The 18598-nt window shown below is 47.3% G+C and overlaps 1 protein-coding gene across 1 annotated transcript in view; it reads right to left on the reverse strand.

The window, feature by feature from the left end:
* The window catches only part of BCAS1 (brain enriched myelin associated protein 1), a 31259-nt gene extending 16195 nt beyond the window's left edge, over positions 1 to 15064 (reverse strand). The window contains exons 1-6 of the mRNA XM_054274592.1: positions 14994 to 15064; positions 14823 to 14904; positions 8909 to 9417; positions 3946 to 4092; positions 3406 to 3450; positions 579 to 719 (exon numbers count right to left, since the gene is read on the reverse strand). Coding sequence (XP_054130567.1) covers positions 579 to 719; positions 3406 to 3450; positions 3946 to 4092; positions 8909 to 9417; positions 14823 to 14904; positions 14994 to 15062 — 993 coding nt within the window. The 5' untranslated portion in view covers positions 15063 to 15064. The remainder of the gene's footprint in view (positions 1 to 578; positions 720 to 3405; positions 3451 to 3945; positions 4093 to 8908; positions 9418 to 14822; positions 14905 to 14993) is intronic.
* Between the last annotated feature and the right edge of the window lie 3534 nt (positions 15065 to 18598).

Consider the following 18598-nt stretch of genomic DNA (forward strand, 5'->3'; position numbering starts at 1 on the left):
AACAGCCATTTGCTTGACTGTGCATTTTAAGCTCTTTAAAGTACCCATCAAACCCAGATTTTTTTTCTACTTCAAATGAGAATTAAAATAAATTAATTTTCTTGCTTGCAAGGAGAAATCCCTATTTCTGCAGGAAATTCCATGTTCCAGCCTGCTCTCTGCTGTATCAGATGCCCCAAAATGCCAATTTCAGGTGTACATTAATGACATAAAACCTGACCTGGGGCTGGGCTGAGCTCACAAACCTCTCTGGTCTCAGGCTTTGGTCACCTCTACACAACTCATTGTTTGTCAGCACCTCTGATTTGGTTTTTAGTGGCCAGGGGGGTTTAGTCAGTGTTAGTAACTGGCAGCAATTATTGCTCCAGGAATTGCTCCAGAACCCCGAGCTCACAGAGGGCCCAACGAGAGGAAGGTGCAGCTCAGGATGTCCCCATTCCCCCAGCACAGAAATGCTCCCCCAGGGACCTCCAGAGCTCTGCACATCTGCCCAGATGTTGGCAAGAACTCCTCTGTGTGTGTGCCAGGAGCCAGCTGTGATTCTCAGGGTTCTGCTGCTCCTGGAGCTCCATACCAACCTTGTGCCTAAAGAGTTTGCTAAAGGTGCCGTGGCCCAGCTTGGGGCTCTCTGCCTTCTTTTTCTTGGCTCCTTTGGAGGGGGATCCTGGTGCTGCCTTCGGGCCAGGCTGTCCCCCAGCGCCCTTCTCCGCCTTGGAGCCCTTGTGCACAACAGCAGGTGCAGGTGAGTGTTTGCTGCAGATATTTGCTTTAGCAAAGACGTTACTCCATCATCACACACGTGGGATTAAAGGAAAATATTCCCTCTTAGCTCTGGATAAATTGTGGGGTTTTTTTCCCTGAGTGACTTCTCAGCTCTCCTCAGAGTTCCTTTCTCATGAGCAGCAAAATAAAAGCCAAGGCAATCCACCTGATTCCAAATTACACCACAACCTTCTCTCTAAAACCTCCACTAAACTGAAACCTAAATCCCAGAAACATGTGCTTTTCCAAGTCATGAAGAAGCAATTTAGGATTTATAATTTTTAAACAGGCAAATATATAAATCTTTGGAGGAACATTCAGTCTTTTTATTGCAGCATAATAGGCACTTTAAAATGTTTTATATTATGCATTATTTAGGAAAAGGGCAGTGTGAATATTCATGATATACACTGCCTAAAATATTTCAAGCTTGCATGAATGTCCTTGAAATTAATTAATTAATTGTTTGAGGTCTCAGGCTTTAAAGCAGGAAGGTGCCTTTGGTTACCTGGCCTGGAGGAGGATGAAGGATTATTCCTTACTAATTCTCACAGCAAAAATGACCCTTATTCCTGCAAAATTCTTACAATTCCTGAACACAGAGTGACACAGGATCAGCTCAGGGCCTGTCACAGGAGGGTGAGGTCAGTGATTGGGGCAGACCTTGTCCAAACATCCTCTTGGTTTGTAGGAACTGCCCGAGCAGGTGTGACCAGGCTCTGAACGGGTGTGGGCACAGAGGAAGGGACGGGCACCAAGGGACAGGAACTGAGGGATGGCCACCAAGGTGATGCCTCGGGTTTTGGCTTTTCTATTTTCAGATTCTGTGCTGCTTTAGTGTGTGGGTCTGGACTCACATCAGGGGATGCTGAGCTCTGTGCACAGAGCAGGGAGACAAAACAATTCCTGCTCCAGCTGGGCACCAAGGACAAATGACCCAAATCTCAGCCCAGGAGCACAAACCCCGTGGGCTGGAGAGAGAAAAACAAGCAGGGTGGGACTGCCTGGGCTAAAGCTGGAATGGGACAATGAACTGCAAGGTGCAAATGGAGCAGAACTGATCCCCGGGACAGAGCCCGTGCCCGGCCGTGCATTTTGGGGCCATTTTGGTGCATCTTGGGTGCAGCCCTGGCTGGGCTCTGGTGCTGCCCAAGGTGCATCCATGGAGGAGATCCTTTGGATAAATCCCTGCTTTATTCTTTAACTCTGTCCAGTCTCTGTTCTGGCTCAGCCTGCACAAGACATCAGAGGGACAGACACCACCAAGGGTGTGCCTGGCAGCACACGTGGCCCACAGCTGATTAGAGCTGCAGCCAGCACTGATAAGAGCCTGACCCTACAGAAACAGAAGTTCTTCCCCCCACAGAGGGTGCTGGGGCACTGCCCAGGCTCTCCAGAGATCATTCCCTGCTCCAAACCTTCCAGAGCTCCAGGAGGGCTTGGACAAGGCTCTGGGTGGGATTGTTGGGGGTCTGTGCAGGGCCAGGACTGGATGGACCTTTGGATCCCTTCCAGCTCCAGGATATTCCAAGATTCCATCATTTGAAGGCACAGCAGCGACCCAACACCCCCATGGCACCCGGGAAAACTTCACTTAGCAAAGCTTTACCTTTAACACACTTCAGTTGTTTTTTTGGGTGTTAAAAAAAGGACCATAATTTCCTATCAGCCAAAAAATCTGCAGCTTTTCTACCTGGGAGCTGATAAATGAACCTCCTCAACGTATTTCCCCTTATTGAAGTACAAATGCCATATCAGATAAAGGAATTCCCGATAAAAGAGAACTCCCTCTTAATCTCCTGTAAGGAGTTTGCACATCCTGCAAGTCAGCCGGGTTTGTTTGCCCTGCCAGGTGTGCCAGCAAACCAAACCCACCCAGAATATCCCTGTCCAAATGACAGCAGCACCAGCAGTCACCTGGCACAGGGGACACAGTCAGGGAAGGAAATGGGGTTTTACTGGATTGTTTCCATACAAACTGGATTGTTTCTATCCAAACCAGATTGTTCACCACCTCTGGGAAGAGTTGCAAGTCTCCCTGAGTCTCCCTGAGTCTCTCCTTTTCTGCACTGCTTGGAAAAGCTTCACCCTATCTGATGATTTTCAGAGTTACTCAAAATTATTGAGAATAATTTTCAGAGCTATTCAGAATTAAATCCCCTACGTACTAACAAAGCTTGCTGCAAAGACTGAATAGGACAAAAGAATAAAAAAATAGGAGAACACCCAAAAATGTTGTGATTTTGGCTAATAGCTGCATGGAAAAACACTTCAATTTTTAAGGTTTTATTCCTGGTTTCTTAATAAAGTTTTCTCAAGTCACAAGGAAAACTGTTCTATGAGCAAACAGAATTTTTTGTGGACTCAGGTTTTCACTGAAATTTTAAATCAAAGACAAGTCAGAGAAGCAACCAAAAGCATCACCAATCATCACCAAGCTTGCAGAAAACACAACATATTTTGATTGTAACAGATGACACTAAGAATTGCACTGTTCAGTCTCTTCCTTTTCAATTTATCCAGGGGAAAAATATTTGAAATTACTTCAAATGATGCTATCAGTTAGGGAAAAAGCCCAACAAAATGAAGAGGAAATCCCTGTGTGAAAAACACCTAATGAGCAGTGAACAAGGAACTGCCTACCTTGTCTTCAGAATCACTTTTGGCTTCAGCTTTGCTTGGGGAGACCTTAAAAGAATTTGAGAAAAAAACAATCACTCAACTCAGTCTTTCAAAGGGTCAAAAAGATAAGTTTGAAATCAGCAGGTTTTATTTGCACAAAGGGAAAATACAAATATTGCTTGCCTCAAGTGGGAAAATTGATAATGCAAATATTCCTTGAGAACACATAATGGCTATGATGAAAAATGCCTGGATTGAATATTTACTATTCAAGCTCCTAATAAATTAATAAAAATGAACTTTTAGAGGTGGTACAAAAGGAATATCAAGCAGAAAGTCTGAGACAGTTCAAGATCTGTATAATCTGTAGAAGCGGAATTTTGCAGAGCAGGTGGCACTCACTTGGTCATTTCAGTGTCCCCCTCCTCATCCCCCCAGGACAGAGAACATTTCACATTTATTTATACATTTTTACAATATTTATATAAATTTTCCAGTCCCACAAGGGATCTTTGGAAGCAGCTGAACCCCAAAGAGAGGGAAAGGAAAGGCAGAACTTACCAGAGTTTTGAGGAAGCTCATGACTGAGCCCTGTCCTGCAGCTGCCTGGGGACTGTGCTGCTCTGCCCGTGCCCTGCCAGGTGCAGCCAGGTCTTGTTCACCTGCAGAGTCCTGCCCAAGCTCCTTCTGGCTGCACTCATCTATCTCCTGAAACATAAAAGGGGGCACAGATTGCTCAGTGCCAGCTTGCCCGATTCCCCGTGGAATGCAGAAGTGGCTTTTGTGACTCGCTGGGAGTCACAACAGCAATTCCAACCATTCCTGCCCAGCCCACGGGCAGAACAATCCAGCATTTATCCTCTCCTTCCCCTCTCTGCTCAGACACTCAGCGCTGCTGCTGCTGGGGGAACGCCGGTCTCAGCCACAGCAGGCACAGGGCGAGCCCCAAACTCCACTTTTGGCTTTTCAGGGCTGAGCTTGTGAAAAACGGCAGCAAATGCTGAGATTTTGGCCCTGCCAGCTCCGTGTCTGAGTGCACCTTACAAAGATGGATTCTGATTCTCTATTTTGCCATGCCAGGAATCGTTTTTATCTATTAAACGCCAATGTGACACACATTAAAGAAGGAAAAAGGTAACAAATCAAAGTAATTCCTCTTAGCCAGAAGGAGCTGCCTCTTTTCTTCATGGAATTACACATGGAATTACACTTCCCAGAGCTCCAAAACATTTTCCAGTGCTCAAGCACTCACAAGTAGGTAATATTAAGGAAATTGTTTTCTGTTTAGACACGTGGACAAGGGTCTGCTTCTAAAAAAAACACTCTTGAACAGAGTTTTGGAGAGTTTGGCACCTCTCACACTGAATTTACCTTCCATTTTGGGCAGCTTTACCTTGAGCCTGCACAGGAGAACTCAACAAAAGTGTTGTGCAGGAGGGAGTGACATCAAAGAATGCCTAAGTGACATCAAAGGTGTTTTTCCCTAACCAGCCCATTATACTCAGTGCTTTTTTAGTGGGAAAAATTAGAATTAAAGCGTTCTAAAGAATGCTGGGTGATTAAAATACCACAATAATTGCATAATATGGATTTCTTTATGTCACCAGTGGAAGGAATAGACTTTAAACGGTTTAAGACTTCAGAGGGATGATGCCAGCTGGGTGTGGGGTGGGCAGCGCCAGCAGAACACAGGGAGTTAAAGCATCCATTGAAATGCCAGAGGGGACCTCAGGGCCATTCCCCACCCACCCAGCTCTGCAGGCTGGCCCAGGAGCAGCAGAGCAGGGCTGGAATGCTCCCAGGCACTGAAGGGTCTCACACAGCACTCAGTGCAGCTGCCAGCCCCAGCGTGGCCCCAGAACAATCTGTCCCATGCAGGACACGCGTGCCCAGGGTGGCACACACAGCTCTGGGGCCATGGAAAATGCTGGCTCTGCTCCAGGGGCTCAGGGGACACTGAGGCAGGAGGAGGAGGAGGAGGCTGATGTGCTGCTGAACAAAACCAGCTTCACAGCACAAGTGCTTGGTGCCATCACACTCTTTAGAGCTGGATGCTATCAAGGAAAAGAAACAGATTTAATACGTTTTTGGAATTACAGACAAGCCCAACGCATCCCTTGGGGTGCATTTCGGGAGGGAGCTGCACACAGCTGTTCCCAGCACCCCTGGCTGATCCAGGACTGAAGCCACTGCAGATCCTGAGGATTGGGGCCATCCCAAAATCCCTGAACTCCACTCACAGCTCAGATGTGCCCCATTTGATGTGCCCATTTCAGCTCCCTGTGTTCTGCTGGCACTGCCCATCCCACACCCAGCTGCCCTGATCCCTCTGAGGTTTTAAACCATTTAAAGTCTATTCCTTCCACTGGTGAAATCCATATTATACAATTACTGTGCTATTTTAATCACCCAGCACAGGGAGAGGTTCTTTAGAACAATTTTACTCTAATTTTTCCCACTAAAAATGTCCCTGCCCAAGCCGAGGCTGCCCTTGGCCAGAGAGGATCCCTCCAGCCTGGCCTTGGAGAGGGGCTGTGCTCCATCCTGTGCTCCCATGGGATGCTCCTGTAGGAAGAGCCCAGGCTGGGGCCATCAGCACAGAAATCAGGCACAGAGAACGCACAGCCCTGCAGGATCGCGGCTGCAGAGCCACAAAATCACCACAAAAGCCTCTGTGGCAGCTCCCCGCTCAAAGCCCTGGGGGTAAATAATGAAAGAAACCCCAGGAATAACAGAAGATCAGTATTAGGAGTTAATAGATGCTATGTAAATGTTCAATTCATGTCTTTGAGAAGCTAAATTTGGGGGTAATAAACACCTTAAATATACTGTAGTTTCAGTTCAGTCATCAGGAAAAAAAAATACCCCAAACATATCAAAAGAATGTATTCCTGCCAGCACTTTTGTTTGCATGAATCATGGCTCAGTGAAACATTTCAGGCATATAATTTATCTTTTCTTTGGCTTACATAGTAAATGCTTCATGAATTCATGAATTCTGCCCTTGTTTTAATTATGCTGCGCTCTGAATGTAGTTTTGTAGACCACAAAAATAAAGAGTGGCTCAGCAAACACAGAATGTTTGTGCAGCTCTTAAGCTACAACTGTGGAGCCTCTCTCTTACTCACCAGCAACGCTGTTTGTTTTGTCTTGGCACTCAGTGCAGGGAAACTTTGCTTTTAGCATTTACAGATACTACAAGTCATAATCCACAAAGAAAAAAAAAAAAAAAGAGAGAGAGAGAGAAAAAAGAGGAGCTGTTGGCAGCAATATCTTGATTTTTAGTATGATTATTTGGTAACAGTTTGTAGTTTCTACAGTAACAGTAATTAAATTAGGCTTGGTCATTCTCCCATCCAGCAGGAGAATTGGAACTTCAGAGGGAACAGAAGGCAACTGTGCTGCAAGGCAGAACCACAGCCTTTGTTTTAGGGATTGAGTTAAATTTGGCAGCACAGTTGCAATGTTTAGCTGATGTAGTTTCCTCAAAAAAGGGGCTTAACTCCTCTCTGCCCCCACCATATATTCCTTTTCATATCTCAAAGAACCAATGATAAAATTAGAGCCAAAAAATTCAAGCATAAGTTAAAAATTGCTCTCCCTGTGATCCAGATGTGTCATTTATTTACCCAGTGAACCCAAATTTGGTGATTCCTCAAAGATATCTATGGTGCAGCTTTCAGCACACACCCGGGAGGTGTAGAGTCATTTTTGATAACCACAGCTGTCCTCAGGAATGTTCCAGAAAGCTGCTGGGATCCTGCAGGCACTCCCAGCCAGCCCCAGCACCAAACAGGGCTCAGCTGTGCCTGGAATTTCCAGGTTATTCCCACCAGGCACCTCCAGAATGGGGATGGGCACAAGGGGACTGGGGCAGAACTGCAGGAATTAATAAGAAATCCAGGTGTTTTGATATAATAAAGCTTGATCTGGATGAGCAGTGCTTCCCTGCTTGAGCTGGGAGAATGATTTAGATTCCCTTCAGTCCCTGATCATGCTCTGCCTCACCTGAGCTTTCAACAGCACTGTGTGCTCCCAGCAATGTTTAACTGTGAATTTTAGTTAAAACTGCTCCAAAGTGTCCTTTCCTTGGACTTCCACAGCATTCCCTCAGCAGCACAGCTGTGACCTTCCCCACTCTGTAAATGACAGCAGTGGCACTGCAGTGACAGCAAAGTAGGAAATGAGAATTTGGCATTTGGTGGGAAAAGAGAATTCCTGCAAGCCATGGGGAGGACTTGTGTGTGACAGTCAAAAGTATCTGCAGGAATTTGGGGTGTTGAAAAGCTCCATTCTAAGAGGCTGAACACAGAAGTGCCAGTGTGCCCTGAACAGAGGATTCATTGCAAATTATCCATCCTTTCCTGCTTAGGTGCTGAATGCCTTTATGGGCTCTTTAAATGTGCATCTTGAGCTGTCTGAAGCACCAGTGATGGGAGCGCTCCTGAGGGGCAGGGATGGAAAATGCAATTGCTCCTTCTTAAAAATGAACCCTCAGGAAAATATTACAATGTGTAAATTTATACAAGAAATGTGCTCTTCAAATCTGAGAAAGTCTAAGGTACAGAAAACAAAGATTAAAAATAAAAGAATTTTGGGGCAACTTGCAATGCTGGCAGCGTAAGCAGTGAGTATCTCATGAGTTAAGTTCAACACTACCCAGAGCATCAGTGAACACCATCTTATTTATAAGCCTGAATTAGCCAATAAAAGCAATTATTAAAGTGGTATTTACACATTGGTTTTCCCTCCTGTTCCTGACATTAGACAGAGTTTCAGTTTGATCACCAATTCCTGTATTCCACCTCTCCAGCAGAACTGAGTTACTCCATTATTCCCTTTCAGAGGATGGGCTTTTTCTGTGGTTAATTCCCTGAAAATCACACCTTTGCTGACATCAGATCTGCCAGGAAGTGCAAAATCTAAACTCATATTAACTTCCAGCTCCTTTGACCAGAGTGCTCTTTCAGTTAAGATCCATAGTTTCTTATACCACATTCTCATCCTGTAAAATCATTTCTAATGAACCACTTTTCCTTGACTAAAACATCACAATGAGCTGGAGTACAAAAATCATTGCTGCACAATATTCCTTATTTTGCTGAATAGGGTATCCTAGCTAGAGAAGTAGGGCTATTTTAAAAATGGCACAAAACACACCAAAGAACTTTTAGAAACCCATCCAGAGTCAAACTCCAAGAAACTGGTTTAGTTTCAGGTAGTTTTGCTTTCATTTGCAGCTGGCAGCTGCTCCTCCTGGCAGCTGGAGCCATGTTGCCCAAACCTTTTGGGGAATTATAAATTGAATTAAACTGGAGGTCAGGATTTAGTCATGAGACAGAGCTTCACTCCTTGGCCACAGGTTCATGTTCCACACCTCTGTCCTGGGGCGTTACCTGTGGCCGTTTTCAGGGCAACACTGACTCGTTCCCATCCCACATGGAGTTATCCCACCCTGGCAGTGGGGACAATGAAATTGTCAGTGACAATGGAATTAAAGGTTATTATTTTATGAAGCACTTGCCTTGCGCAGCGGTTCCCCGTGGGCCGCGATGCTCCCGTTGGGCACGTCCGGGCCCTGCCTGCCCTGCTCAGTGTCCCCTGCTGTCCTCGCCGTGCCCTTCTCCAGCCTGAAGATCCTGTCCAGGAGCGTCACTGCTCTGCCCTTGGGGGCGGCCACATCGCGTCCCTCAGGTGTCCCCGCGAGCTCCTCGTCCTGCAGCGGGGCCTGCCCGGGGTTTTTATGGCTTCCCTGCTGGGGGGCTGCTCTGGGCCCCTCTGTGCCCTCGCCCGGGCCTTTGCTGGCACCCAGGGTGGGCTCTGCGGGGGCTGCAGCTGCCGCTGGCTGCTGGGCAGGCGCTGGCACGGCCCAGGGGAAGGGCAGCAGGGAGCGGGGCCTGGCAGCTGGCAGGGCCCTGCTGGCAGCGCTCCCGCCGCTCTGCCCGCCCGCCCGGGCACCGCCGGGGCCTGGCGCTGCTGGCTCTGATGGAGAAACGGCGGCGTTATCCTGGGCTGCTGCTGCCCTGGCATCTGCTGCAACACAGGATCGAGAGGAGAGAGGCAATTACCCACGGGCATGGGCACCGCAGCCATGGGCATCATGGGCATGGGCATTCAGGCTGGGGTGAGCTGGGTCTGAGTGCACACTGGGGACCCCGGTGCTGCTCTCATCCCCAGAGTTGATTTTTGCCACCCCTCACTGAAATCAGTTTAAATTTTACCGTCTGCTCAGCGCCCAGAGCTGAGTTCTGCTCCCCTGCCACCCCTCACTGAAATCAGGGCAGATTTTATCCTCTGCTCATCCCCAGATCTGATTTTGTCACTCCTCACTAAAATCAGTACAGATTTTACGCTCTGTTCGTCCCCAGATCTGATTTCTGCTCCCCCTCACTGAAATCAGTGTGAATTTATCCCCTGCACAACCCCCTTGCAGTGCCAAAGTCAGATCCCAGCCCTGTTTGGCGCTACTCAGCCCAGCAGACAGCAAATTAAAATCAGTGATATTCAAAAAAAAAACCCCAAAACTGTAAAACTTGAGACAGTTATATATCAATGTATCCCCTGCTCCTCTGTCAAAGCTAAGGAAACAAAAGGAATGGGAAGCACCAGGACTGATCCCATTTCCTGGCTGGCCAAACTCCCAGCAGGGAGTTCTGTGCACTCACAACTGATTTCATTCATTTTTCCTCACCCTGCTGCCTGCTCTCCCCAGTGCAGTTCCTGCCTGCACCTCTCCTTTGCCTGTGGGTTATTTTGAGCCTGATTTGAATGCTGATAAATCACATCCCAGCCAGGTTTCTTAGCCTTACATTTCTCTTTACATTTTACATTTCTCCTCTCACAAACTGCGGCTCAGAATCACATTTCCTCCCCCAAAACTCACACAAATCATTCCATGTGGCCATCACACCTTAGATGCAAAACCCCTTTTGATTTGAAAGTGTATTTTATGATTTCATAAAACAATGGAGCTTTGATAACACAGCTGAGGTAAAAATCCCTGGTATGGGATTCACAGGCAATAAAAGGCAGCTCCCACTTTACCCAAGACAAAAGAAACAAGAGACAAAAGAAAAATAATCTTGCTTGGATCTGTTTTGTGGGTGGAAGCATGGATGATGTGGTGTGAAACCCCAATAAAAAAGGGACTTCTTGAGAAGTAAATCTTACAGCTCCCCCTGAGCTCCAGCTTCTCTTCCCTGCTTGGGCTGGAATATGGATCTGATTTCCCTGTCAGTCATCACCACATTTCAAGGATGAATTTAGATGTATTTAATTGTAACTGTGGAAAACTGACAGGCTCAAACCGACTTGCTGAATTAGAACAGGAAAATTGTCAGTTTCAATGTAAAATTGAAATTATTTCAAATTATAATTGCAATAGTCTAGTCAATATTATGCCTTTCACATTTTCTTTTAAGAGAAAGAAAACCCCAGATACCAAAAAATAACTGACTGAAACACATCTTCAGATCTTCAGTGTGAAATTCTTTGGGATTAGGAAAACAGAACAATTTTAGATCCCAGCTTTCAAAGCTACCCCTTGGCTTTTCACAGCAGAATTCCCCCAAGCTTCCCACCTTGCAAGGGATTCTGGACAATCCCACAAAGCATCAGCAGGTCCTGGGCTGGTGCTCATGAAATATCACAGTAGGATATTGCTGCCCAAGGACTTCTGCCATGGAGCTGCTTCCTTACAGGAACAGCAGAAGAAGAATGCAGGGAAAAATAAATTCATGTATGCCCAGAAGGTGGAAATCTGTGTCTGTCCTGCCTGGCAGCACCAGGGACCCCGAGCACACCCCAGGAGCAGAGCAGAGCCCAGGGCCCAGCCTGGAGGTTCCTTTGCCCACAGCCTTGATCCCATGGCTGGGTGTCCCCATGGGACCCTGCCCCACAGCCTAGGCTGCTCCTGGTGAGCAGAAATGGGGTTTTCCATGAACCCCAGGATCATGGAATGCTTTGGGTTGGAAGGGACCTTGGGGACCATCTCACCCCACCCTGCCATGGTACGGACACCTCCCACTGTCCCAGGTGCTCCAAGCCCAATGTCCAGCCTGGCCTTGGGCACTGCCAGGGATCCAGGGCCTTCCCACCATAACAGGGAAGGATTGTTTTCCTAATATCCCACCTAAACCTATTCTCTGTCAGTTTGAAGCCATTCCCTGTGTGCTGTCCCTTGTCAATCCTCTTTCCTGCAGCTCCTTCAGGCCCCGCAAGGCCACACTGAGCTCACCCCAGAGCTTCTCCTGTCCAGGTGAACAATCCCAGCTCTGCTCCATCCCTCTGCCCACCCTGGAGCCTCCTCTGGACCCTCTCCACAGCTCCTGCCCGAGCTGGGGGTGCAGTGGGGCAGTGCTGGAACGTGCCAGCATCACCCCAAGGGACTTCACCCAGACACCTGCCAGCAGCAGGTGGCACCCTCAGGGTTGTGGTGACAGCAGCCACAGCTGCCCTTGGATCATTCCCAATGAGCCTTTTGCTCCCTCTTTTTTTGGATGTTTTGGGCCAAGTGCTCCCCAGCACAGCCCGTTCTGGCAGGCAAAGAGATCTCCACTTTCTGGGCACACATGAATTTATTTTTCCCCCTGCATTCTTCTTCTGCTGTTCCTCTAAGGAAGCAGCTCCATGGCAGAAGTCCCTGGGCAGCAATATCCTCCTGTGACATTTCATGAGCACCAGTTTCAGTTTCAATGCCCTGACAGGCACAGCAAAAGTGCAAATTGCAGCCACTCCAGCACCTATTGAGATGCTCAGCTGGGGCCACCAAGGACCAGCTGTAGTTCCTGAGCCTCCTGCAGTAAAGTTTGAAAAAGAACTTCTAATTATAGTTGGAAACTTGGGAAGGAAGCAAAAATCCAAAACCCTTCCCCAGCTAAAGAAAGGAGAAACAATATCCATAGGAAAATAATTGTGAGAGATGCTGAACTTCTGCTTTATGTAACAGATAACAAATGAACCACAGGAAAACTGGCTTGGGCTCAAAACTAGGGGTAGAAGCTCAGCACTAAGAAAACCAGCTAAACAAGTAGCAGCTCAGGAACTCATGGGGCTCCTTTTATCTCAAATTATCATGGAAGGAACAGGAGCCCTGGAAAATGTCACTGCCATGGGCTCTGCTGTGTGTGTCCTCTGTCAGGAGAGCTCCAGCTGCCCCAAGAAAATTCTGCTCAGAGCAGATCCCAGAGCTGGGCTGGGCTGCACCGAACAGGCACAGCAAGCTGAGGGAGAAAAGCCTTGAAATTCCAGTATTTGGGTGAAAAATATGTGTTATTTTTGTTTTCAAAGACACACAAGTGCCATTTTTCCCCCCAGATTTATTCCTCAATCCAGAGGCAGAATTGCAAAGATAAGCAAAAAAACCCCCAAATTCTAGGCCAGGTCTGTGAGCAGATCAAAGCTGGTTGTTGTGGCTGAGATTAAAAGCTGCTCTGAGATGAAAATCAATACACAATTTACAGACTGCATTTCAGACTACTCCTGCTCCAGCATTTGCCTTTCAACTCCTTAACAAAAGGCAGCCACACTCCAGAAGATTTGTCTCCCTGTACCCTTCCCTTCATCAGGGCGTGTCAAAAAGGAAATTTTGTGGCTACACAAAGTCCTTCTTCTGTAAAAACTCATTTTCCCCTGAAATTTGGCAAATTAGACCAACATTTTTTCCATGATTTAGTAAAAAATAGAGAAGCTCAGTGGTTAATGCAATATCACAGAATCATGGAATGGTTTGGGTTGGAAGGGACCCTAAAGCTCATCTCGTTCCTCTCTTCTGACTACAAGCCAGCCACAAACAAAGATTTTGCTTAGCCATGGAATTAGAACCACACAGCACTTTTTTCTCCCCTTGTGTTCAGATAATCATGGAGAAAATATTTTAATGGCCATGAAGAAACCATTAAGGGCTACAAGGCAACATTTGGCACCAGGAATTGCAGCAGGGCAGGGCAGCACAGGGTACAATGCCCTGAATGAATTTCTGCAGCAAATACAAATCCAAAATAAAACAAATAAAACTCTCCTCCTTCCTTAAAAAAAGCAGGAAAACACTAATATCCTTTTGCCATCTTACTACACTATTCCATACAAATAATTTTTTTGCTCCAAGAATCATCTCGTTTCACTAATTTAACTTGCATTGTTATTTACCTGCAGATTTCCAGAAATTAATGGAAATAGGGGTAGAGAAGTCAGCAGCAAGAATAGCAATGCTCATTCCCTAAAAGCATCCCTGAAATATTTCACATTTCAGGATTTCTGCTGGGTTCTGGCTGCTAGCAGCATCTGCTGAATGGGATTTATCCTCTGGGACAAAGGAGCTGCATCTCCACTCAACCTTTCTCCTTTGTAATCTTTTAAACTCCTTTGTAATTCTTTTTAGGAGCAGGTAGATGTTTCAATCTGCATGGAATTACCAGCCAAGCCCACAGGAATTGTTGCTGTTTTGTCCTCCTGCTGCATTTCTGCTCTGTGTAGTGCAAATCAGAGACAGAAACCTCCAGTTCCAACCTTCCCCCTCCACTTGTTGCTCACCAAGTGCTTTTATTACTGAAAATACAACAAAGTTCCCTTATTTTTTCCTAAAATTCTCACTCTGTGCCCCAAAAATGCTATTTATGGCCATATTTCATTTTAGAAATACTATGAAAACATAGTTGGAAGTAACTTCTATCACTTGTATTTCTCCAAAATCTTGATTACACTGCACAAACACGGAGATTTCAATGGTATCTCAATGATTTTAAACTGCTTTTCAAACAGGAAAAAAAGTTAAAATACAAGAAATACCAACACAGAAACGTCTAATTTTTCAACTTGCTACTTAAACTGATTAATTAGATAATCCATTTAAGCAAAGTAGTCCCATATGCTTCATTTTACATACGAGGAATAAAATGTCCATGTATTTTCTGGGTCTTCAGGCAGTGAAAATCATATGGCTTTTATTTCCTCCTCAGAACTCTGCTGGTTTACACCCAAAAAAACCACACAGAGAGGCTTTGCTGGTAGGCAATGCTTAAAGTGACTTGTGGTGGGATGGCACTGGGAAATTCGGGGCGTGGAGCAGAGATTCTGGGCTGCTATCAGATCCATCTGCATTTCCCCACACCAACCTTTGATTATTTTTACCGAAATTTAGATTTTTCAAGTGCCTGTGACAGACTGAGAGGGTTAACAATAAATCATAAAATATTTTTCTCAGCACGGAAATTTCAAGTATTCCTTAATTTTGGAAAGAAGCCCTTAATGTTTTGTGGGTTTTTTTGGTTTTTTTTGGTTTTTTTTCCCCTGTATTTAAACTTTGCAGCTTCTGCAGAGCCACGTTTCCAACAGAGCTGGAACACGGGTCCATCCCCAGTTCAAAGCCTCTCATGAATATTCATTATTCCTTCCATCCCAACCTCCCCCAGGGCATTTCCAACCCCTTTCCCAGTCCGTACCTGCACCATTCACTGCCGGGGGAGGGCTCTGAGCAAACACCGCGGATCCATTCGTGATACCATCGGGAGACTCGGGGAGAGGCTGAAATAACAAAGAACGGAGTTTTTAGGGCACCAAAGGGGTGAAAACTGCGCTGGCAGCAGCCAGGGCTGTGGGATGGGGTTGCTCACCTGGTAACTCTTCACCGTGCAGGTGTTGTCATCCTCAGCTTCCTCTGGCACGCTCGGGTTATTCCCCATGGCTGCTGCGAGGGGGAGGAGAGACAAACCCCAAATAACCCTTTCTGTGTCATTAATGTGAATTCACAATTCTAGTTAAGAGAGAGCCAATGGGGCAGGTGTTAAAATCCCTAAAACCGCACCCAGGGCACCTGCCCCACCTCAGCCTGCCCCATCCTCAGCCTGCCCCACGCCCATGGTGCTCAGGGCTCACAGCTGCTCCCCAAAATGACGCCAGCCAACAAGCTTTTCTTGTTTGAAAAAGATCTCAAACAGTATCTCTGATTCTCAGCCCCTGCAGCTTCCTGCTGATGCAGAGCTCCTCGCTCCAGGTGAGTTGTCAGGAGCTGATGCAGAGCAGGGGCCACAGGCTCTGAGCTCTGGCAGATTCTGCTCCAGGGAGCTCAGCCATCTCCTAAAATCCAGTTTATAATTCTCGCTGAAATAAAACACACACAGCAAACATGTGGGATTTCAAAACATTTTCCCTCACAGGAACTCTCTCTAGGAAAGATGGAGATGAACAGGAGGGCTTTTTGCTGAAAATGGGAAAACTTGCTACACAGTCCCAAATGTGATCCCAAAGCACCAAACTCTGTTCTCTGCCGTGCTCATGGGCAGGATGGAGCTGTGGCTGCCCCTGGACCCCTGGCAGTGCCCAAGGCCAGGCTGGAGCAGTGGAAGGGACGGGACAGGATGAGCTTTAAGGTCCCTTCCACCCCAAACCCCTGTGTGATTTAGAAACCATCCGTGTGTGCTGCTTCTGCCTTATTTTAAAGAAAAATGACAGGTCACTGCCACCTATAGACAGCTGTGAGCAGCACAGGGATGATCCAAACACAGAATGACTCAGGGTGGCAGCTGGTGTCACCGCTGTGCCCTGTGCCAGCTCCTGCAGCTGACTGTCCCCGTGTGGCTCCGGAGCTGACAAACAGCAACCCCAGCCCTGGCATTCCCATGGAATGGGTTTTTGTTTTTCCCAGAGCGCTCAGGCCACTGTTGATGTGCTCAGGTCCATTTTTCTCTCATTTGACACACTCTGGCTTAAAGCTGGAGTTATCCAATGTAAAAGCAAATAAAGGAGCTCTCACGATGTGGTTTTGGAGTGGATAATCAGGGAACTGCAGGAGAATTTGGCTGGAAGGGCCCTTGGAGATCACCCAGCCCCTGCCCAGGCAGGTGACACAGAACTCAGCCAGGTGGGTTTGGGTGTGTGCAGAGAGGGAGATCCACATTACACCTTTATGTACAGGGATGTAAAGAAATCCTCCTCCCCGGAGCTGTGCCAGGGCTTTGCAGAAAGGACCTCCTCACTTTGTGAGAGAAAATGTGACAGCTTTTATGGGAGAAGATAGATTTGGGGGTCTGAGAGGGGAAAAGAGATGATTCTGATACAAGAACATTCTTCAAAATGAGAGGAAAGCCCCTAAAAGTCATCAGTAATTCCTGTCCTGGGGCTCCCTTTCTAGGTGCAGGTTTTTCACCCAGCTCCAAGGGTATTCTCCTTGTGGGGTTCCCTCAGGCCAGCTGGAATCCAGCCTGACTGGTTCCAAAGGAACATGAACTACCAGCTTCTACAGCCCTGAAACAATCCCTTTCCCCAGTTATGCCTCGTTGCTTCCATTGTAGTGCAGAAAATAATGCAAAAGGAAAATAAATGCATTTTTAATTGGCTTTAATGCTGCGTGCACCATAGTGTGCCAAGTTCAAGGCTTGGGAAAATCCTCCTTTTTCACTCTCTCTCTCTCTCAAAAACTGGTGCTGGCAGAATGGTAAAAACTTTGAAAATATGAGAGAAATGGTTAAAACTTTGAAAATATGAAATATAGCAAAGTCTATGATCTGCTGTGTGCTGCTAAAGGCAGCCAAGCCTCCCCTCCCTGATGTATTGACCAGCCTGGAATATTGCAATGGGAATATTGACATGGGAATGTCACCCATGTCTGTAAATGCCAAAAGCCCATAATTAACTCCTCCCTAAAACCCACCATATGCTGCATTTAAACATCACAGAAAACAATCAATTTCCCTGCCCTTGGAACCAGCTGAGTTGAAGGCATGGCCACGTCCAGGTGGAAAAGCAGAATTTTCAGCTCTGATTGACGTGGAGCGAAGAAAGGGCTGATAACAGCGCAGAGTTCAGAAATTCTGCTTACCTTGGGAGCAGCTCTGCAGGGAGAGGGACCTGGGACAGGCAGGGGAGCAGGGCAGGTGTCTCTGAGCCCTGGCAGCAGCAGTGGGCACACAGGGACAGCAGGACAGGGACAGCAGGAGGGACAGCAGGAGCTGGGATGAGTCACCTACGGCAAACAAGGAACACCCAGCAGCACTGGGAGCCAGCCTGGCAGGGGCTGGGCATGCAGGACACGCTGCCTACCAGCCCTTCAGGCTCCTGGGACACTTTTATACAATTCCTTCAGCCACTCCAAGTGGGGAAAAGCAAAATAGCTCAAACATTCACACCCCGGGCTCTCGGGGAGGGGACAATGCCACCAGGTGAGCAAGCAGTCACAGAGTGGATGAGGAAAGCTCTGGCACAAAGCTGGGCTCCCTTTGTGCAGGAAAAGCCAGGGCACTGCTGGGGAAAGGCAGAGTTGGTGCTTTAAAACACAAACACAGAAAATGAGACTTGCAGGAGCTCCTGAGATCCTTGGGCAGGAGAGCTCTGCTGGAGCAGAGCAGCAAAAAGCAAATGCAAAAGGAAAAGCCAAATCAGCAGAGCAGAGCTGCACAGAGGGAAGGAGATGAAGGATAGGAAGGATCTGAAGGAGTTACCTGGGGCAGAGGGGCTGGGACAGCCTCTGGGAGCTGGAGCTGGTCCAGGTGATGGGTGTGCTGCTCACCCAGCCCCGGGTGCTGTGCCACTGTCCCTGTCCTGTCCCTGCTGTGCCCCAGAGCCACACAGGGAGTGCTCACAAACACTGGGTGCAAACACAGCCGGGGTGGAGCAGCCCCGAGCCCCTCCCAGCCCTCCCCAGGTGTTTTCTCAGCTCTCTGGCCACCCAAACCTGCTCCAAGGCCCTTGAGGATCCCTGGCCCTGGGACAGCCCCTCACCACCTGCTCTGGGAATGGTGACACCCACAAACCCCTTCCCAACGCAGGCTTTCCCCAAAATGCAGAAAAAATCCAAAGTTCTTTTAGTGGCAGGACTGTCTGCTGTTGTCAGTGTGGTTCCTAATGGAGAGTGTGCAGGCTGGGTGGTTCCCAATCCCCCTTCACACAGTGTGCACACTGACTAAGTGCTGCTGTTTAAAGCCATTGTCACCATTTGCTGCTCCCTCAGGTGAGTCACAGAGCCCACATCACACTGGAGTGGCTGCAGCAGGGAGAGCTTTTTGCTCTCGGTTTTCACAGCTCCTCAGCCAATTAAACCTGCCTTTGCAAAGGTTTCCACAGGCAAGCAAAATAGCAAGAAAGAATTTCCAATTGTATGGTTTGAAGGGAACACCATTGAGTTGCTTGCATCATCCAGCTGGCACTTTGATTTCAGAGTTCATTATGGGTTTGGGTATAATTCTGTTATTAATCATGACAAAAAGAGAAAAATGGGTTTGTC

Source organism: Melozone crissalis, unplaced genomic scaffold, assembly GCF_028551555.1.
Source record: "Melozone crissalis strain CALT ecotype California unplaced genomic scaffold, PUWL_Pcris_2 ptg000017l_1, whole genome shotgun sequence".
Classification (NCBI taxonomy): Eukaryota; Metazoa; Chordata; class Aves; order Passeriformes; family Passerellidae; genus Melozone; species Melozone crissalis.